The sequence below is a fragment of the Lampris incognitus genome, chromosome 1 (assembly GCF_029633865.1).
Source record: "Lampris incognitus isolate fLamInc1 chromosome 1, fLamInc1.hap2, whole genome shotgun sequence".
NCBI classification, from domain to species: domain Eukaryota; kingdom Metazoa; phylum Chordata; class Actinopteri; order Lampriformes; family Lampridae; genus Lampris; species Lampris incognitus.
This window is the reverse complement of record NC_079211.1, coordinates 145,056,615-145,074,355: the sequence shown is the minus strand read 5'-3', so window position 1 is coordinate 145,074,355 and position 17,741 is coordinate 145,056,615. Positions and strand designations below refer to the sequence as shown.

Genomic DNA, 17,741 nt, shown 5'->3' with positions numbered 1-17,741 from the left:
TACTATAGAATATGTACTGGTTTATGTTGTAATACTAAAATACCTAAATATCACAATGACTGCTGTAAAAAAGAAACCCACCATACACCTAAGATTTGTGAAAATATTATCAATCATAAAAATCATATTAATAAACTGATCTAGAAATACTACTGGGAAAAAAAGGAAAAAATAAGTGATGGAAGTCAGTAGAAGACAGTGAGTGACATGTATCACAGTTGACCAGTGATGAAAAAAAAGTTACAAAAAAAACCCAAATAACAAAAAACAGGAGAAATATCTGAATGTGCTCACAAGACGTCATTTTTAGTTGTTTGTGCGTGCAAGTCATTTTAGGATAGAGATGATATTAGATATATTATTTTCAAAAATAAAGTCAGACCTGAGCTTTAAGACCTGAAGAGAAAACACGGTCCATGACTTAAGGATCAGACTATATCTCTGCTTGCTTTCCTTTATTTGATTTAACTGACAGCTGTAATTCATTTATTTTATTTTACTTTTCATTTACTTTATGTTCCAGTACATTTACAGGAGGGGTCAGCTTTGCATTACTGAGGCAGAATGGATCACAAGGCTGACCAGATAAATACGAGCAGGAACATCAGACAGACCTCAGAGTGAGGGTGTAATCTCCGTGCATCTTGGTGGAGGCGTCTCTGACGAGGAAAGTACCGTCCGCCGTATCTCTGAGCTTCTCATTCACCTCCTCTCTGAAACACACATACAAACACACACATTCATAAAAACCAGCACACAACACAATATAACATGCCTTTGTTGTGGTATTTTGTGATTGGTCCCCTTTATTGCTAGTGTGTGCGTGTTTGTGTGTCTTACTGTGTGAACTAGAGTGTGTATATATTATGTTTGTGTGTATGTGTGGGTGCATATTGGTGTTTATGTATTAGTACATGTATTTATGTGCGTGTGTCTGTGTGTGACCAGATGAGGCTCTTCATCGTATCCCAAAAAAGGATAAGATCCTTCTTCTGGGAGACTTTAATGCTAGGGTGGGAAAGAACAATGGTATATGGAGTGGAGTACTGGGTGGGGATGGGGTTGGTCAGGTTAATGCAAATAGTCTGAGGCTGCTAACACGCTGAAGAGCACGACATCACCATTATGAACACACTGTTTCAGCAGAAGACCAAATACAAAACATCCTGGATCCACCCACGATCTAAACACTGGCACCTAATTGATTATATCATAAGACGTACTGACACTAGTGATGTCTTGCTGGCCCGGGCCATGAGAGGTGCAGAATGCTGGACGGATCCCCGCCTGATCATGACCAAACTCCATATCAAAGTGCGCCCCCTACAGCGTCTCAAGAAACCCATGAAAAAAACAACTGAACTGTGCTAAATCGAAGTCAGCCCCAGGACGGAATGAGGGCACTAGAGTTTGGGGCCATTCTGAGTTCTGACAATTCCATGGATCAGAAATAGACCTCCCTAACCTCATTACTACATCAAGCTGCAATCGACTCTATAGGCTACACAGCCAGAAAACATCAGGACTGATTCAACAAAAACTCTGACACCATCATATCCCAGCTGGAAACCATGTGAGGGCACACAGGGCTACTCTCAAAGCCCCTGTATCAGCCATCTTTTGGCAGCAGTGGCAAACAGCACGTAAGGAGGTACAACCAAACTTGCGCACTGCAAAATACATGATGGATGACCAAAGCTCACGAGATTCAATCATATGCAGACAAAAATGATATGCACAACTTTACAACTCTGCCAAGACTGAGGTGTTATGTCAATGGAGGTTCAGTGCCCCCCCCCCAACTATACCCGTCTTCACTATAGAACACCAAATATTTGAACAGCATCCTTTCTGACGGCTGCAACACAGATCACGAAACTCATAACAGAATCAAACAAGCCTCTGTAGTCTTCGGCAAACTCCGACGTAAGGTCTTCCAAAACAAACACACCTCCACACCAAAATTGTCATTTACAAAGCCGTCTGCATCACAACTCTCCCATACAGCTGTGAAGCCTGGGTCACATACAGCCACCACCTAAGGTTGCTGGAGTGATTCCACATAAGGTGTCTGCAGTGAATCATGGGAATCACATGGCATGACCGTGTTCCTCATGCTGAGAGTCTTGCTAGAACAAACTGCAAGAGCATAGAAGCCACAGTGACTGAACACCAACTGCGCTGGCTTGGGCATGTCATCAGGATGCCTCAAGAATGCCTGCCATGTCAAGTCCTGTATGGACAGCTTCATCTGGGCCGCCGGTCTGCAGTTGGTCAGAAGAAGCAATACAAAGGGCAGCTAAAAACATTGCTGAAGATGTATTGTTTCGGCCCCTTGAGACTGGAGCAAGCTGCCATTAACTGTTCCACCTGGCGGGAGATCTGCCACAGAGCTATAGAACTGCTGGACATTGAGAGGAATGTAAAAAAAAACAACAGAAAAGACTAAGGAGACACACAACCATACCTGCCCCCACTAACTCAGACTTCATATGCCCAACATGCAATAAAACTTGTCTATCAAGAATTGGACTCTACAGTCATCAAAGAACACACCGTTAATGAGGAGGGATGTCATCATCTGACTCAATGGACTACCAGCAAGTAAGCAAGTGTATTAGACTGTGTGTATTCGACCAAAAACGTACTTTCATCATGCTTATGCGTACTAAAGATGGCTGTCATGCATAAGGCTGCTTGTGCACATCCTTAAAAAGTAATGTTGCGTGTTTGCCAGGTGCAATACCCACAAAGACATGACAAGTGTGTTTTTTGGTCTTAGTGTAAGTGTGTTTGTATGTGTATTACCTCGAGATGTCCCCCCAGTACCACTCTGAGTCCTGCAGAGCTGTGCTGCTGGGGACTGGAGTGGATGGCTTGATTGGTTTAGGAGGCAATGCTGAGAGAGAGAGAGAGAGAGAGAGAGAGAGAGAGAGAGAGAGAGAAAATAAAAACCAACAGTCAGTAACATAAAATTCACAGGATCCAAATCAACTCAGTACACTCCCAAAGATCAGCTCATCATCCACAACACAGCAAAGCATAGCACATTTTTATAACACCACATACTGCAAAAACTGTGTTGTTTATAAGGGGTGGGGATACCTGCAGTCAGTTTAGACTGAAGATGTCACTTATGCCCCTTTTCCAGTACATGGTACCGGTTTGACTCAACTCGCAGTGTTGTTTTCCATTACCGTAACAGTACCCCCTCAGTGTAGCTGGTCTGCATTGATTCTGGTGCCCGCTCCAGTTTTTTTGGGAACCTCGACAAAGGTGGTACCAGAAAAATGGTAACAGTTACCAAAATACCAGTACTTTCCAGTAATGGAAAACGAAAAAGTCGAGTCAAGTTGAGCCGGTACCATGTAGTGGAAAAGGGACATTAGTTGAGCGATGAAACGTATCTGTCAATAAACGTATCCAGATGAACTGATTCAACCTTCTTTTATCCACTGCTACAGAATCTTAAGTCACCGTAACTGCGCACTTTATTACTGATGACTTGCAGCTCATGTCTCACGTGCAGGGGATATACACTCACTGGCCACTTTATTAGGTACACCTTGCTAGTACCGGGTTGGACCCCCTTTTGCCTTCAGAACTGCCTTAATCCTTCGTGGCATAGATTCAACAAGGTACTGGAAACATTCCTCAGAGAGTTTGGTCCATATTGACATGATAGCATCACGCAGTTGCTGCAGATTTGTCGGCTGCACATCCATGATGCGAATCTCCCGGTCCACCACATCCCAAAGGTGCTCTATTGGATTGAGATCTGGTGACTGTGGAGGCCATTTGAGTACAGTGAACTCATTGTCATGTTCAAGAAACCAGTCTGAGATGATTTGAGCTTTATGACATGGCGCGTTATCCTGCTGGAAGTAGCCATCAGAAGATGGGAACACTGTGGTCATAAAGGGATGGACATGGTCAGCAACAATACTCAGGTAGGCTGTGGCATTGACACGGTGCTCAATTGGTACTAAGGGGCCCAAAGTGTGCCAAGAAAATATCCCCCACACCATTACACCACCACCACCAGCCTGAACCATCGATACAAGGCAGGATCGATCCATGCTTTCATGTTGTTGACGCCAAATTCTGACCCTACCATCCGAATGTCGCAGCAGAAATCGAGACTCATCAGACCAGGCAACGTTTTTCCAATCTTCTATTGTCCAATTTTGGTGAGCCTGTGTGAATTGTAGCCTCAGTTTCCTGTTCTTAGCTGACAGGAGTGGCACCCGGTGTGGTCTTCTGCTGCTGTAGCCCATCTGCCTCAAGGTTCGATGTGTTGTGCGTTCAGAGATGCTCTTCTGCACACCTCGGTTGTAATGAGTGGTTATTTGAGTTACTGTTGCCTTTCTATCAGCTCGAACCAGTCTGGCCATTCTCCTCTGACCTCTGGCATCAACAATGCATTTTCGCCCACAGAACTGCCGCTCACTGGATATTTTCTCTTTTGCGGACCATTCTCTGTAAACCCTAGAGATGGTTGTGCATGAAAATCCCAGTAGATCAGCAGTTTCTGAAATACTCAGACCAGCCCGTCTGGCACCAACAACCATGCCACGTTCAAAGTCACTTAAATCACCTTTCTTCCCCATTCTGATGCTCGGTTTGAACTGCAGCAGATCGTCTTGACCATGTCAACATGCCTAAATGCATTGAGTTGCTGCCATGTGATTGGCTGATTAGCAATTTGTGTTAACGAGCAGTTGGACAGGTGTGCCTAATAAAGTGGCCGGTGAGTGTAGTTACTGCACAGCGGAGCACACTTCCACTGGAGCATGTAGACCAACTCCTGTTCTTACACAAAAACTTACACATTCCAGCATTCACCAGCTAAGCGCATTTGCTATGTTGCACTTCCATGATTTCATTGTGGCCTGTTCTTTACATTTTCTCCATTATTTATTGTTTTAGCACATATTCCACAGAAAGCATTAGTTTTGTATGAGAGCTGGTACAGAATTCTATGTTGGTTTTGTATGAAAGCTGTTTTTGATTTTAATATACCGCAAAATGTTTGTTTTGTTTTTGTTTTTTTGTCTGAGGGATTCTGTGCTCATTGCCCATAACAGGAGGATTTCGGTTGAAGTCTTTATTATTTATTTGTAAATGAGGGCAGCTTTGTATGTTACCAAAGTGACTGCTGAAGTCTTGCTGAAGCCCGTGTTAATTTACAACAAGGACGCTGCTACAGGCACACTTCCGTTTCTTTTCTTGTTGGTTCTTTGCAATGCTGGGAAACGTGACCTGTCAGCTGACACATCTCTTCTATTTGTTACTGTATTAATAAAAGAAAATGGACGTAAATTCATCTGTTTATCTTAATTATTGATCACTACAAATATGCTATCTTTTAAGAGTAGTATGTAGTCACACAGGGAGAATAAATCATGTACGGAAATAGATGCATCAATAATCGTTTTATAATCGCATCATGGCCCTCTGAATCGCAATCGAATCGTGAGGTGCCTAGAGATTCCCACCCCTATTCTTCACTGTTACATTTTTCAATAACTTCACTTAAAACATCTAGAAAGACTAATCTCTCTACTCCCACAACTGGAGCATAAATATTAATAAACATCATTTTTATATTTTCAATGCTAGCTGAGAAAGCGTACACTGAAAGGCATAACCAAGTGGCTGGGCTCGTGTACAGGAATATCTGTACTGAATACAGACTGCAAGTCCCCAAGTTCAAATGAGAGACACCACCAAAGGTGGCTGAGAATGGCAGAACTAAGATCCTGTAGGACTTCCAAGTTCCCGACTTGACAAGCAAGTGCTGGCTAACCAACCAGACATTGTGGTGGTTGACAAGGAACAGAAGACAGCAGTAGTGATCGACGGCAACATCAGGAAGAAAGAACATGAGAAGCTAGAGAAATACCAAGGGCTGAAGGAAGAACTAGATCGGATGTGGAAGGCGAAATCCACAGTAGTCCCGGTGATAATAGGAGCACTAGGGGCTGTGACCCCCAGACTGAGAGAGTGGCTCCAGCAGATTCCAGGAACAACATCTGAGGTCTCTGTCCAGAAAAGTACGGTCCTAGGAACAGCTAAGATACTGCACAGAACCCTCAAACTCCCAGGCCGCTGGTAGAAGACCTGAGCTTGAGGAAGACAAACACCACCCAGAAAAGTGTGAGATGGAAATGGATTATATATATATATATATATATACATACATACATACACACACACACACACACACACACACACACACAAGGCTTGTACTGTCTCATAGAAAATTTACTTGACTAACTGGATTATTGTGCTCCTTATTTGTTGAGCACTATCCCTACCGTTGGGTGTCTCTTTTAACAAAGTTGTATATATATATATATATATATATATACACACACACACACACACACACAGTGCATCCGGAAAGTATTCAGACCCCTTCACTTTCCCCACATTTTGTTACGTTACAGCCTTATTCCAAAATGGATTAAATTCCTTTTTTTTCTCATCAATCTACATACGATACCCCATAATGACAAAGTGAAAAAGGTTTTGTAGAAATTTTTGCAAATTTATTAAAAATAAAAAACTGAAATATTGCATGTACATAAGTATTCACACCCTTTACTCTGTACTTGGTTGAGGCACCCTTGGCAGCAAGTACAGCCTCAAGTCTTCTTGGGTATGAAGCTACAAGCTTGGCACACCTATATTTGGGGTATTTCTCCCATTCTTCTCTGCAGATCCTCTTGAGCTCTGTAAGGTTAGATGGGGAGCATCAGGTCTTTCCAGAGATGTTCAATGGGGTTCAAGTCTAGGCTCCGGCTGGGCCACTCAAGGACATTCACAGACTTGTCCCGAAGCCACTCCTTCATTGTCTTGGCTGTGTGCTTAGGGTCGTTGTCATGTTGAAAGGTAAACCTTTACCCCAGTCTGAGGTCCTGAGCGCTCTGGAGCAGGTTTTCGTCAAGGATCTCTCTGTACTTTGCTCCATTCATCTTTCCCTTGATCCTGACTAGTCTCCCAGTTCCTGCCGCTGAAGAACATCCCCACAGCACGATGCTGCCACCACCATGCTTCACTGTAGGGATGGTATTAGCAAGGTGATGAGAGGTGCCTGGTTTCCTCCAGACGTGACGTTTGGCATTCAGGCCAAAGCGTTCAATCTTGGTTTCATCAGACCAGAGAATCTTGTTTCTCATGGTCTGAGAGTCCTTTAGATGCTTTCTGGCAAACTCCAAGCGGACTGTCATGTGCCTTTTACTGAGCAGAGGCTTCCATCTGGCCACTCTACCATAAAGGCCTGATTGGTGGAGTGCTGCAGAGATGGTTGTCCTTCTGGAAGGTTCTCCCATCTCCACAGAGGAACGCTGGGGCTCTGTCAGAGTGACCATCGGGTTCTTTGTCACCTCCCTGACCAAGGCCCTTCTCCCCCGATTGCTCAGTTTGGCTGGGCGGCCAGCTCTAGGAAGAGTCCTGGTGGATCCAAACTTCTTCCATTTACGAATGATGGAGACCACTGTGCTCTTCGGGACCTTCAAAGCTGTAGAAATTTTTTTTACCCTTCCCCAGATCTGTGCCTCGATACAATCCTGTCTCGGAGGTCCACAGACAATTCCTTTGACTTCATGGCTTGGTTTCTGCTCTGACATGCACTGTCAACAGTGGGACCTTATATAGACAGGTATGTGCCTTTCTAAAGCATGTTCAATCAATTGAATTTACTGCGGGTGGACTCCAATCAAGATGTAGAAACATCTCAAGGATGATCAGTGGAAACAGGATGAACCTGAGCTCAATTTTGAGTGTCATAGCAAAGGGTGTGAATACTTATGTACATGCAATATTTCAGTTTTTTATTTTTAATACATTTGCAAAAATTTCTACAAAACCTTTTTCACTTTGTCATTATGGGGTATTGTGTGTAGATTGATGAGGAAAAAAAAGGAATTTAATCCATTTTGGAATAAGGCTGTAACATACCAAAATGTGGGGAAAGTGATGGGGTGTGAATACTTTCCGGATGCACTGTATATATATATATATACATAATCCAGTGAGTCAAGTAAATTCTTTATGAGACTGTACAAGCTTGTTTCATGCCATAAGTAATCACCAGCTGTCAATAAAGCTACTCGGGAAATAACATACCATTTTACATGGGTGATATGGGTGTTAGATGATAACATTTAAAAACTCTATTTTGTGTTTACTTGGGTTTTCCTCATATATTTTTTTTTCTAATTTTGTATTAAGATCTGAAAACATTCAGCATGGCAAATATGCAAAAATAGAGGAAATCAGGAAGGAGGACAAATATTTTCTCATCACACTCTGAAAAGGGGTGTAGATATGGAGCACAGTGATGTTGGTGTCCATGTATAAAGGATACAAAGGGATGTAGACGGAGTTGGCAGTGATGTTGGTGTCCATGTATAAAGGATACAAAGGGATGTAGACGGAGTTGGCAGTGATGGTGGTGTCCATGTATAAAGGACACAAAGGGATGTAGATGAAGTTGGCAGTGATGGTGGTGTCCATGTATAAAGGATACAAAGGAATGTAGATGGAGTTGGCAGTGATGGTGGAGTCCATGTATAAAGGTTATAAAGGGATGTAGAAGACAGTGATAGAAGTGTCCATGTATAAAGGATACAAAAGAGTGTAGATTTAAAGGACAGTGATGGCGGTGTCCGTGTAAAACAAATATAAAGGGGTGTAGATGTGGAGGACAGTGATGGTGGTGTCTGTGTATAAAGGATGTAAAGGGGTGTTGCGATAGAGGACAGTTATGGTGGTGTCTGTGTATAAAGGATGTAAAGGTGTGTAATGTAGAGGACAGTGATGGTGGTGTCTACCCACAGATGTTACGTTTCTAACACCAGTGTGCTGTCTTTCTACTTGCCTCATATTTTATTGATCTAACACACTGGACACCACGTGTGTCGGCTACGTCACATGGGTCTCTCTGTATTTGTTGCCCCATATGACGGACAATTTGGAGGGGGATGACAGCACCATGACAAAAGAAAAAGCATCAATTATCTCCCTCAAAACCGCTGTATGATGCCTCTGGTTCTTCAATGAATTTATGATGAGGACAATCAGTTGTACCATCCTACATCCAAACTAAAAAACATCAAAATATATTTATATATATATATAAAAAAAAAGTCAACCAACTCTTCAATAACTGCTTAACGTCAATCTTAATGAAATCCACTTTTCACTGGCACCCAGCGCTACAAGGCATCTCAACCACCTCCTGCAGAGGATACAGTAATCTGATTACAATCGGTCTCCATGGCATCTCGGTGCATTTTCATCTCAATTTCTATGCAAATGAGCACAACTGGTTTGCGGCTCAATCTCCTAAAAAGTGTCCTGATAACAGGTAGAAAAGGAGGCAGCGGCGGGCGAGCCCTACCTGGTCTCTGCATGTTTATATAGCAGAGAATCTTCTCTCTTCTTTCCCCCTCCATCTCGCCTCCTCTCACCTCACTGACACACAAGTAAGAGGGGGACCAAAATCTCCTCGCTTCATCTCTCCCTCCGTTCTTCCCCTCTACGCAGGCTGGCGACCGGCCAACAGATCCGTGTCAAACCAAATGGACATCAGGCTGACGGGCGAAGTCTATGCCAGTTTTTTCCTTCTCCTCGTTTTCTGCTCTCTCTTGCTCTGCTCTTTCTCTCGCTCTCTCGTTGAACGACAACAGATATTAGTCTTTGTATGGATCAACAAATCCCCCCCCCGTTTCTTCTTTCTCTCTCTTACTGTCCTCACAGATCCAACTTTAGGCTAAGCTGGATTTGGACCTTTGCTGAGACAGGTATGTCTCAACAGATATCTGTCAATAAATAGAAAGACTTCATTCTTTCTTCACATACATCAAGTAGTTATTCTGTTAAACCGGCCTCTTCTCACTGAACAGGTCAATCTCTCTCTTTCCTCCACCAGCACAACAGATCCAGCCTCATTTCAAAGCTCCAGAGAGCAGCTTGGAGATGTGTGACATCACCGCTGCTCCCGGCCAATCCAGTGGCAGCGATGATGTCACCAAGACAACCGCCCCCCCCAACCCCCGCCTCCACTGCTGCATCTTTCATCTTCTTCAGAGCGATGATGTCATCCTACTGGCTGGCTGCTACTCTGACTGACTGACTGCTATTGGGCTGGTTTCTGGTGTTTCTGTTCACTTCCCTTCCTACCTGCATCCATCCTCTTTTTCTCCTTTCCTGTTCTCTCCTCTTTTCTTCCCTTTCCTCTTTTTCCTCTTACTAAAAAGTTATATTCTAATCTGAGCCAGTATTTATGTTAGACAGAGTTTTGCATGTGGCGTTCAAACCAGCCATGACAGATGCAAAACAGCATAATCTCAGTTCCTAGGCCTTGGTCTCATCAGTATTTATGACACGCATTTAGCACAGAAATCAGTTCATCTGTAGGGACTCGGCAATATCAGTGGATTTGCCTATGGTAGTGAAGTAAATTTGCATGATGCCTGTGTGTTAGGTTCTAATTTGGTGAACTTTGACATTTGTAATTGTGCCACTGACCAATAGAAAAGCTGTTTTGACTGTGGTGACCTCTGTTGGGGCAGTCACTAGGCAGAGTCCAAAACGGAGGAAAGCTAACATTTTATGCCTCTTAAAGACTGTGTGATTTTAGCAATCCTATAGGTTTATTACAAGCCACACTGTGCGATATGGATCTAATAAACTTGGGTACGACATCAAGTTTGATGTATGTAGACTGTGCGATAGCACCTACTGAATTGCAAGCTACAATGCAAGTCCATGTGCCGCATCACTGCGCGTAATCGATCTACGCCACTGGTAGAGCAACATGATGCCAAGCTGGAGTCAAGTCCTTTCAAGTCGCCGCAGCTCGTTTTGCTCATTTTGTTGAATCCAAGGCATTTGGGTCACAGATGCTAACAGTCTGTTTGTGTTTAGCGCCAGCAAAGATTCTGCGTCAGGTTGACCAGTGCGTCATTTCGTGCTGCATTTCTATTGGTTGGTTAGTAGATGTACTAGGTCGTAGCAGCAGTCACATTATGAGATGGTCATCCTAAATTTGACACTGTCAGACTTTCGTCCCAGGTTATCTTCGGTCGCGAGACCGTAATAACGGCCGTCCTTTGAACCTGTTTCACAGTGGTGACGTAGGACCACACTTTTGGAGCCATGACCAAAGATATCGCCACGTTTAGTCACCTTTCGTCTGAGATGGCCCAAACTTCACAGTCTGTAGGAGGCTTTAGTAGTGTCACATCATCCAGTCTTATAGGAGGAAGCCAGTTGAATTTGAATATTAAATGTGTCTGTATATAGCTCACTCTGCCCACAAGACTGTAGTATAGGTTCTGTTCGTGTGGTGACAGGCAGCACAGCAATAGGTGTTTTAAAATAACAAGAAATCAGTATGAGCCCGCAGGTGGCAGGAAGCACACACTTCATACCATAATCCAGCTTCGTCTTAAACCCAGCATCAAATACATGGGAACGTCACCCAAAGGAGAACACATTTGGACGCTGTTTATTTTTAAGTGTTGTGCGTCAAGAACATTCCTCAAGCCACCTCCGTTAAGTGAGTAATTAAGGTTGTTTTTTTGGATAGTCACAACACAAGTAAGAAACATCCTGTACAGAGGAATGAACGGCACTGTTGGAAGGAGGCTGTTGGTTGGATTGACATCACATGGGTCAAAAGGAACTGTGATCCCCGCCTCTCTTCACCAAACAGTGCTGCCAATAAGAGAAGCTACGGCAAGTGAGACAGTGAATAATGCAGTCTGTTTTATCGCTGCCTGTTGTCTGAAGTGGAACTAAACTTTGTGAAATCCACGCCTATTTGAATGATTACTGGTTTATAAGGGAACCGGACTGTAATGGTGCTTTGGATTGTGACGCTGGATATCACACAGTTGCTGGGCTGGATTGTGTGTTTACGTGGATGGAATGGAAAGTGGAGGAATCATCTGCTCTGTGATTGAATGAGATTGCTCTGCTGACGTCACACAATTGACAGTTTTGAAAATGGATGAAAATGCTGAGGTTGTTGAAGATGCTTACTCCTGTTGAGAGTGTTGCAAAAGGTGATACTGAAAAAGAGAAACTACTACTACTACTACTTTCAGCTGCTCCCGTTAGGGGTCGCCACAGCAGATCACCCGTTTCCATCTCTTCCTGTCCTCTGCATCTTCCTCTGTCACACCAGCCACCTGCATGTCCTCCCTCACCACATCCATAAACCTCCTCTTTGGCCTTCCTCTGTCCAGCCACTGAGAGTGCACAAGCCGGTGCATTCTTAGTGCTGGTCCCAAACCCGGATAAATGGGGAGGGTTGCGTCAGGGAGGGCATCCGGCATAAAATCTTTGCCAAATCAAATATGCAGATATTGAAAAGGAGAAAAATTACTGCAAAAGGTATTATATGCTTCGGTTGAAAATCCACAAAAGAATCGAGATTTAAACCAAGCTTCTAAAATCGAGCGATGGATTGATAATCTGCGCAGTGTTGAGAAACTTTTGAAGGAGTTTAATAAGCTGTGTGATGATGCTGCTGAAACCCACAACTCATGCATGGAAACTGAAATGCCTGAAGAAGAATACAAAAGGCAACCAGTTTGGTTTGAAAAGTAAAGCAAATGAGGATTTATTTCACGATATAAAGAAACAGTTGATGGATGCTAAAAAATGTTGTGAAATGGAGATTGAAAACAAGGATGAAATTCAACCTAATGACTGTATTTCAAGTGTCTCTCCACATGGCAAAATGTGTTCCTCATCCAAATCTAAAGCTTGTACAACAAGTTCTGCATGTTTAAGTGCAAAGGCTGAAAAAGCAGCACTAACACAACGCATGACTGATCTGGAAAAGACACATGCACTGAAAGCTCACGAGGAAAAACTGCATTTGCAGCAGGACAGACTGAGAAGAAAAAAGGAACGACTGCAAATGGAAACTGAACTGGCTGCTGCTACGGCTAAATTAGCCACACCGGGAAGCCGTGAAGCGGGAAATGTCTCCATCCCATCTAATGGAATGAATTCATATTACAGTAAAGAAGTGACATAACAATCAGTTAAGGAAAAATTATCTCAGCCAGATCCACCGTCACAACAGCCTACAGCTGCACGACATATTGTTTCAGCATCGCCATCGCGATGTGCAAAGTCACATCACAGGACGTGCAATGTGAAGTAGGGCAAATGAACTCAAACACTTCATGCTACAACCTTTTGCTGCTTGATACAAAAGGAAAACTCACACGGTTCTCATTTTCCACGACTTATCTAAAAGACAAATCTGTCTGATATCATTTGCTACAATTTAAGGGATCTTGGGATACACGGAGTTTGCTGCTGGTGAGTGACGGGCAGGCTCTGCATGCACAGCGAACCACCAATCACAATCATTCTTGATTGGTTTATCAAGCAACCAAAGCGGGCCCTGCTATTCGTCGACTGCAACCTGAAACGATCGAGGAACAGGAGAAAAACACTGAAATTGAAGATTTGGTAGCATAAAGAAAAGCAAAGTCAGCTGCATGGATTTTTAAAATTTTCAAATTATCTTTAAGACCAGGTGGGTTTTTTTCCCCTCTCATTAACTGTTTTTATTTTGGTGAAGTGCAGATACATATATATATGGCGGCACGGTGGCGCAGTGGTTAGCGCAGTCGCCTCACAGCAAGAAGAGCCTAGGCTCGAGCCCTGGGGTAGTCCAACCTTGGGGCTCGTCCCGGGTCGTCCTCTGTATGGAGTTTGCATGTTCTCCCCGTGTCTGCGTGGGTTTCCTCCGGGGGCTCCGGTTTCCTCCCACAGTCCAAACACATGTAGGTCAGGTGAACCAGCCCTACTAAATTGTCCCTAGGTATGAATGTGCGTGGGTGTGTGTACGTCGACCCTGTGCGATGGTCTGGCGTCTCCGCCTGCTGCCCAATGACTGCTGGGATGGGCTCCAGCATCCCCGTGACCCTGGGAGCAGGATAAGCGGTTTGGATAATGGATGGATGGAATGGCAGATACATATTGTGAATTCTGGACCGTGCATATTTTGGCGTGTTTATTTCCAACCCGGCTCAAATCTCGTTTGTCGGTTGTTGATCCTTTTCTTGACCCTTTCAGACGACACAATTTTAGCTCCACTCGCCACTGGGTTCAGCGCAGATCTGACTGTGTTTTTGGGAAGTCACAGAGGACGGAGCAAAATAGGTGGAGATCTGAAAAATCTCTAACGGGACTTTTCAAAACTTCTAGCAGGACAAGTTAGTCGTTTGGTCTCAATATAAGCATAAATTTGTTGTACGATTCAGGGAATTCTGATGCAAACTATGTTATCTCATCTTCCATTTTGTCTTCCTTGCCTGGCTGGCTGCCTTATTTCTATTGGTCACGCAGGGATTCCTCACAGCGCGGAAGCGAGCTCACTGACGCAGCTAAAAGCTGTCGTGGCATGGCGAAAACCATTTGCTGATAATGGGTTTCAGAGCGCAGTGGTGCTGTTGTCACGCTGTCTGCCTGCTGTGCGCCGGGCATGCACAGAAGTATTCAGCTCTCATGGTAGGACGGCCACATATCTACACACTTCAACGAATACCAAAACCTCTAGAATTCAGTTTTTTGTTTTTGTTTTTACTTTCTATACAGATGCACTGCCCTACAAACTCACCCCGATCATGTAGCATGATTACTTTTTTCCAAATAGAACTATTCAAGTCATGTGGTGAACATTCCTGTATTTTTTCATATCACAATATATATTGCAGAAAAAAATATCACCACTTGAGCTTTATCCAATATTGTGCAGCCCAACAACAGCCCCTCAAAAACACTTGACACGTGTCCTAAAGGAAACATGCACAAACAACATGCAGATGACTTCATTCCATTACAGCAAGTACAATCCTCTGAACTGTCAATTAGAGGCAACGCAACCTTCACTAACTCACAACAGGACCAAAGGACATGTGTAAGAAGATTTACACATGCATACAAATTTCTCTTTTCTTTCTTGCTCCTTTTGAGAAATCATGAAATTATAAGTGCACACCAACACAATTATGGGCCCGGTGTGTAGGAGGCATTTGAATTTGAATATTAAATGTGTCTGGATGTAGCTCACTCTGCCCACAAGGGTGTAGTATGGGCTCCATTCATGTGGTGACAGGCAGCACAGAAACGGGTGTTTTGAATGAACAAAAAAAATCAGTGTGAGCCTGCGGGTGGTGGGAAGCAATCCAACACCGGTTTCACATGCAAACTGCCATAACCAATAATTACGGGTGTCAAGAGTACACCCGTCACCTTCAACCAACGCCGTGACTGCAGCTATTCCCAAAATCCTCTGTGAATCATACACATGACCATCAATGGTCACGGCAGTTTGCTTTTATGTTTTTATAAATAGCCATCTCAGACTGGAATAGAAACTCTGCGCACACACACACACACACGCTGGTGTTACCTGGAGCGGCCTGGCTCATGTTGAGTTCACTGGTGATCAGAACTTCTAGAACCTGAACCAAAGGATCCGGACCGGACTCACAGCTTGAAACCAAACCAAAACCAGAACATACAGTTAGTCAGGTTACCAGATGACAAAAACACAAAAACAAACATGTTGGTGTATTTGTGTGTTCATGAGTGTATGTTAGGCCCCATTAAAACATGCATGCTGTAGCTGGCAGTTTTCCTCAGCCCACACAGTTTCCATCTGTAAGATTTTTTAAACATGTTCTCTGCTTTTACAGGTTTACAAATGAATCTCTTGCTTAAGTCAAATGTCTGTTATGAGGAAGTCACAGATTCACTCATCATGACTGGTTCACCCACTCCTGTAAAAGCATCTTAACACGGCAACCGGAGGGCTTTTGTTCAAACTATCACCGTCTGATAATGTTTCTGTAAATGTTAGTCCGAAGTTGGCAGATTGCCAATACAACTTCTGCAGAATATCGACTCCAGCTCGTGTTCACCCATGGACACAGGACAAAGCCGGATGATTTACAGGTTAGGCTGCATGTGTGTGTGTGTGTGTGTGTGTGTGTGTGTGTGTCTCAGACCTGGCAGCCTGTCTGAATATCAGTGGGCTGAATCCCTCGGCGAGGGCCCTCGGGTTGATCTGGTTCCTGGGGTTTAGCGAGCAGAGACGGGCGAGGTGGCGCAGCAGGCTAAGGAAGGTGAGGCCGTACTGGGGCGGACAGGCGGGGCTGCTGGCGATGCCCCGCAACACCTGAGCACACTCCTCCGCCTCTCGCACCTCTGGACAAGGACAACCACCGGACTTAGAACCACAGTTTCCTCCACAATGACCAGAACTTAACCTCCCCCAAAATTCAGTTTTTAAATATTTTTGAATAAGTGAGTTAAAACAAAGTTGGGTTTGACCTTGTGTTTCTAGAAAATGTACAGTTCAAAACTAAGCTTTACAGTTTCTGGGCACCGATGCATGTTAATAAACTACATCGACTAGAAGTCACTGCGGCACAACACCAGTGCCCAGCCGAACACTCGAGAGAGCTGACGTTTGAATGGTAACCTGGACAACATGTTGAGGGAAACTCATTCATTAACTAATTAACAAATGAGTTAATGATCTCTCATTTAGTATTCACAACACGCATCCAGATTAAAATATTAAGACAGATGTTAACAGAAACAGGTAAGCTCTTGCTAGATGTACTAAGGTATGGTCAAGGCTCAGCGTTTTCAGTTTTTATTTTTCAAAGCCATCCAGCATGCTGAATTTCGCCGCAAGAGGACACTGTTACATAACCTCAGACGAACAGGAACAACTTTTGGATCCGTGGAAACATAAAATCCGGGGGAAAATTAGTTTAAAAATCTGGGTATTTTTCGGTGAAAATCGGCAAAAACCAAAAACGCTGAGCCTTGGGCATGGTAGAGGAAACAGGTTTGGCCTCAACAGCAAGCAGTAAATACACACACCCGATAACGCAAAGGAGACCAAATACAACTTTAAACCATCATATTCCATTTCAAATTGTAAGACACAAATTCAAAACTTTGATAAAAATTTTTGAAACCCATGTTTACATTTCAGCATTCAAATTCAAATTATTGCCGTCTAAACGTGATTTCTGTTGGCACCAACTCGGACCTCCATGGCAGAAGTCTGGACTTCATGGAACCAGACCATTACGCTTCATAAAAAAAAAAATCAGCTAATGTCAAATGAGTGTCCATTTACCTCTCTGGTAGTTTTCATTGTGAATATGAAAACTACTGCAAAGCAACATTTTGTGTAGTTTTTGTCAAGAAATTAACCTCCTGCCTGATTAAAAGCAAGTTCCAACATGTCTGCCTGCCAGTTAGACACCATGAGCGGAAAAACAGAAACCCTGCGCCTGTAGAAGAAGTGAGTCTTCCTTTTCCATTTACAAATGATTCACCACATAAACAGGTGCATGCGACGGCAACTCCATTTCCACACTTGCTTTACATATGAATGGATTACCAAGAATGGGCTTTATGTGTGATCTAACACGACTTTGAAAAAGGCATCACGGGCGCCGGGGGGGGGGGGGGGGTTGATCGTCACTAACACTGTACTGTTGCTCGGCAGCCGAGCCGGCAATCTCAGAGTTGTACAATTGAATGGCTCAAAAGGCAAGCAAGTAATGGCCAGCCCACAATAACTCAGTTAACATCACAATACAAGGGCCGACCAATTTCAGAACACACAAAGCAACACACTCTTGGCTGTATCTCAGCAGATGACCATACAGGGT

At 43.7% G+C, this 17,741-nt stretch overlaps 1 protein-coding gene across 3 annotated transcripts in view; it reads right to left on the bottom strand.

Annotated features, from left to right (window-relative positions):
- Positions 1-17,741, bottom strand: part of LOC130107686 (phosphatidylinositol 3-kinase regulatory subunit alpha-like) — a 39,366-nt gene that overhangs the window by 11,091 nt on the left and 10,534 nt on the right. For all 3 annotated transcript variants that reach the window (XM_056274403.1, XM_056274411.1, XM_056274418.1), the window contains 4 exons: positions 16,053-16,251; positions 15,455-15,537; positions 2,809-2,899; positions 615-713 (listed from right to left, as the gene is read on the bottom strand). In XM_056274403.1, the coding sequence (XP_056130378.1) occupies positions 615-713; positions 2,809-2,899; positions 15,455-15,537; positions 16,053-16,251 (472 nt within the window). The remainder of the gene's footprint in view (positions 1-614; positions 714-2,808; positions 2,900-15,454; positions 15,538-16,052; positions 16,252-17,741) is intronic.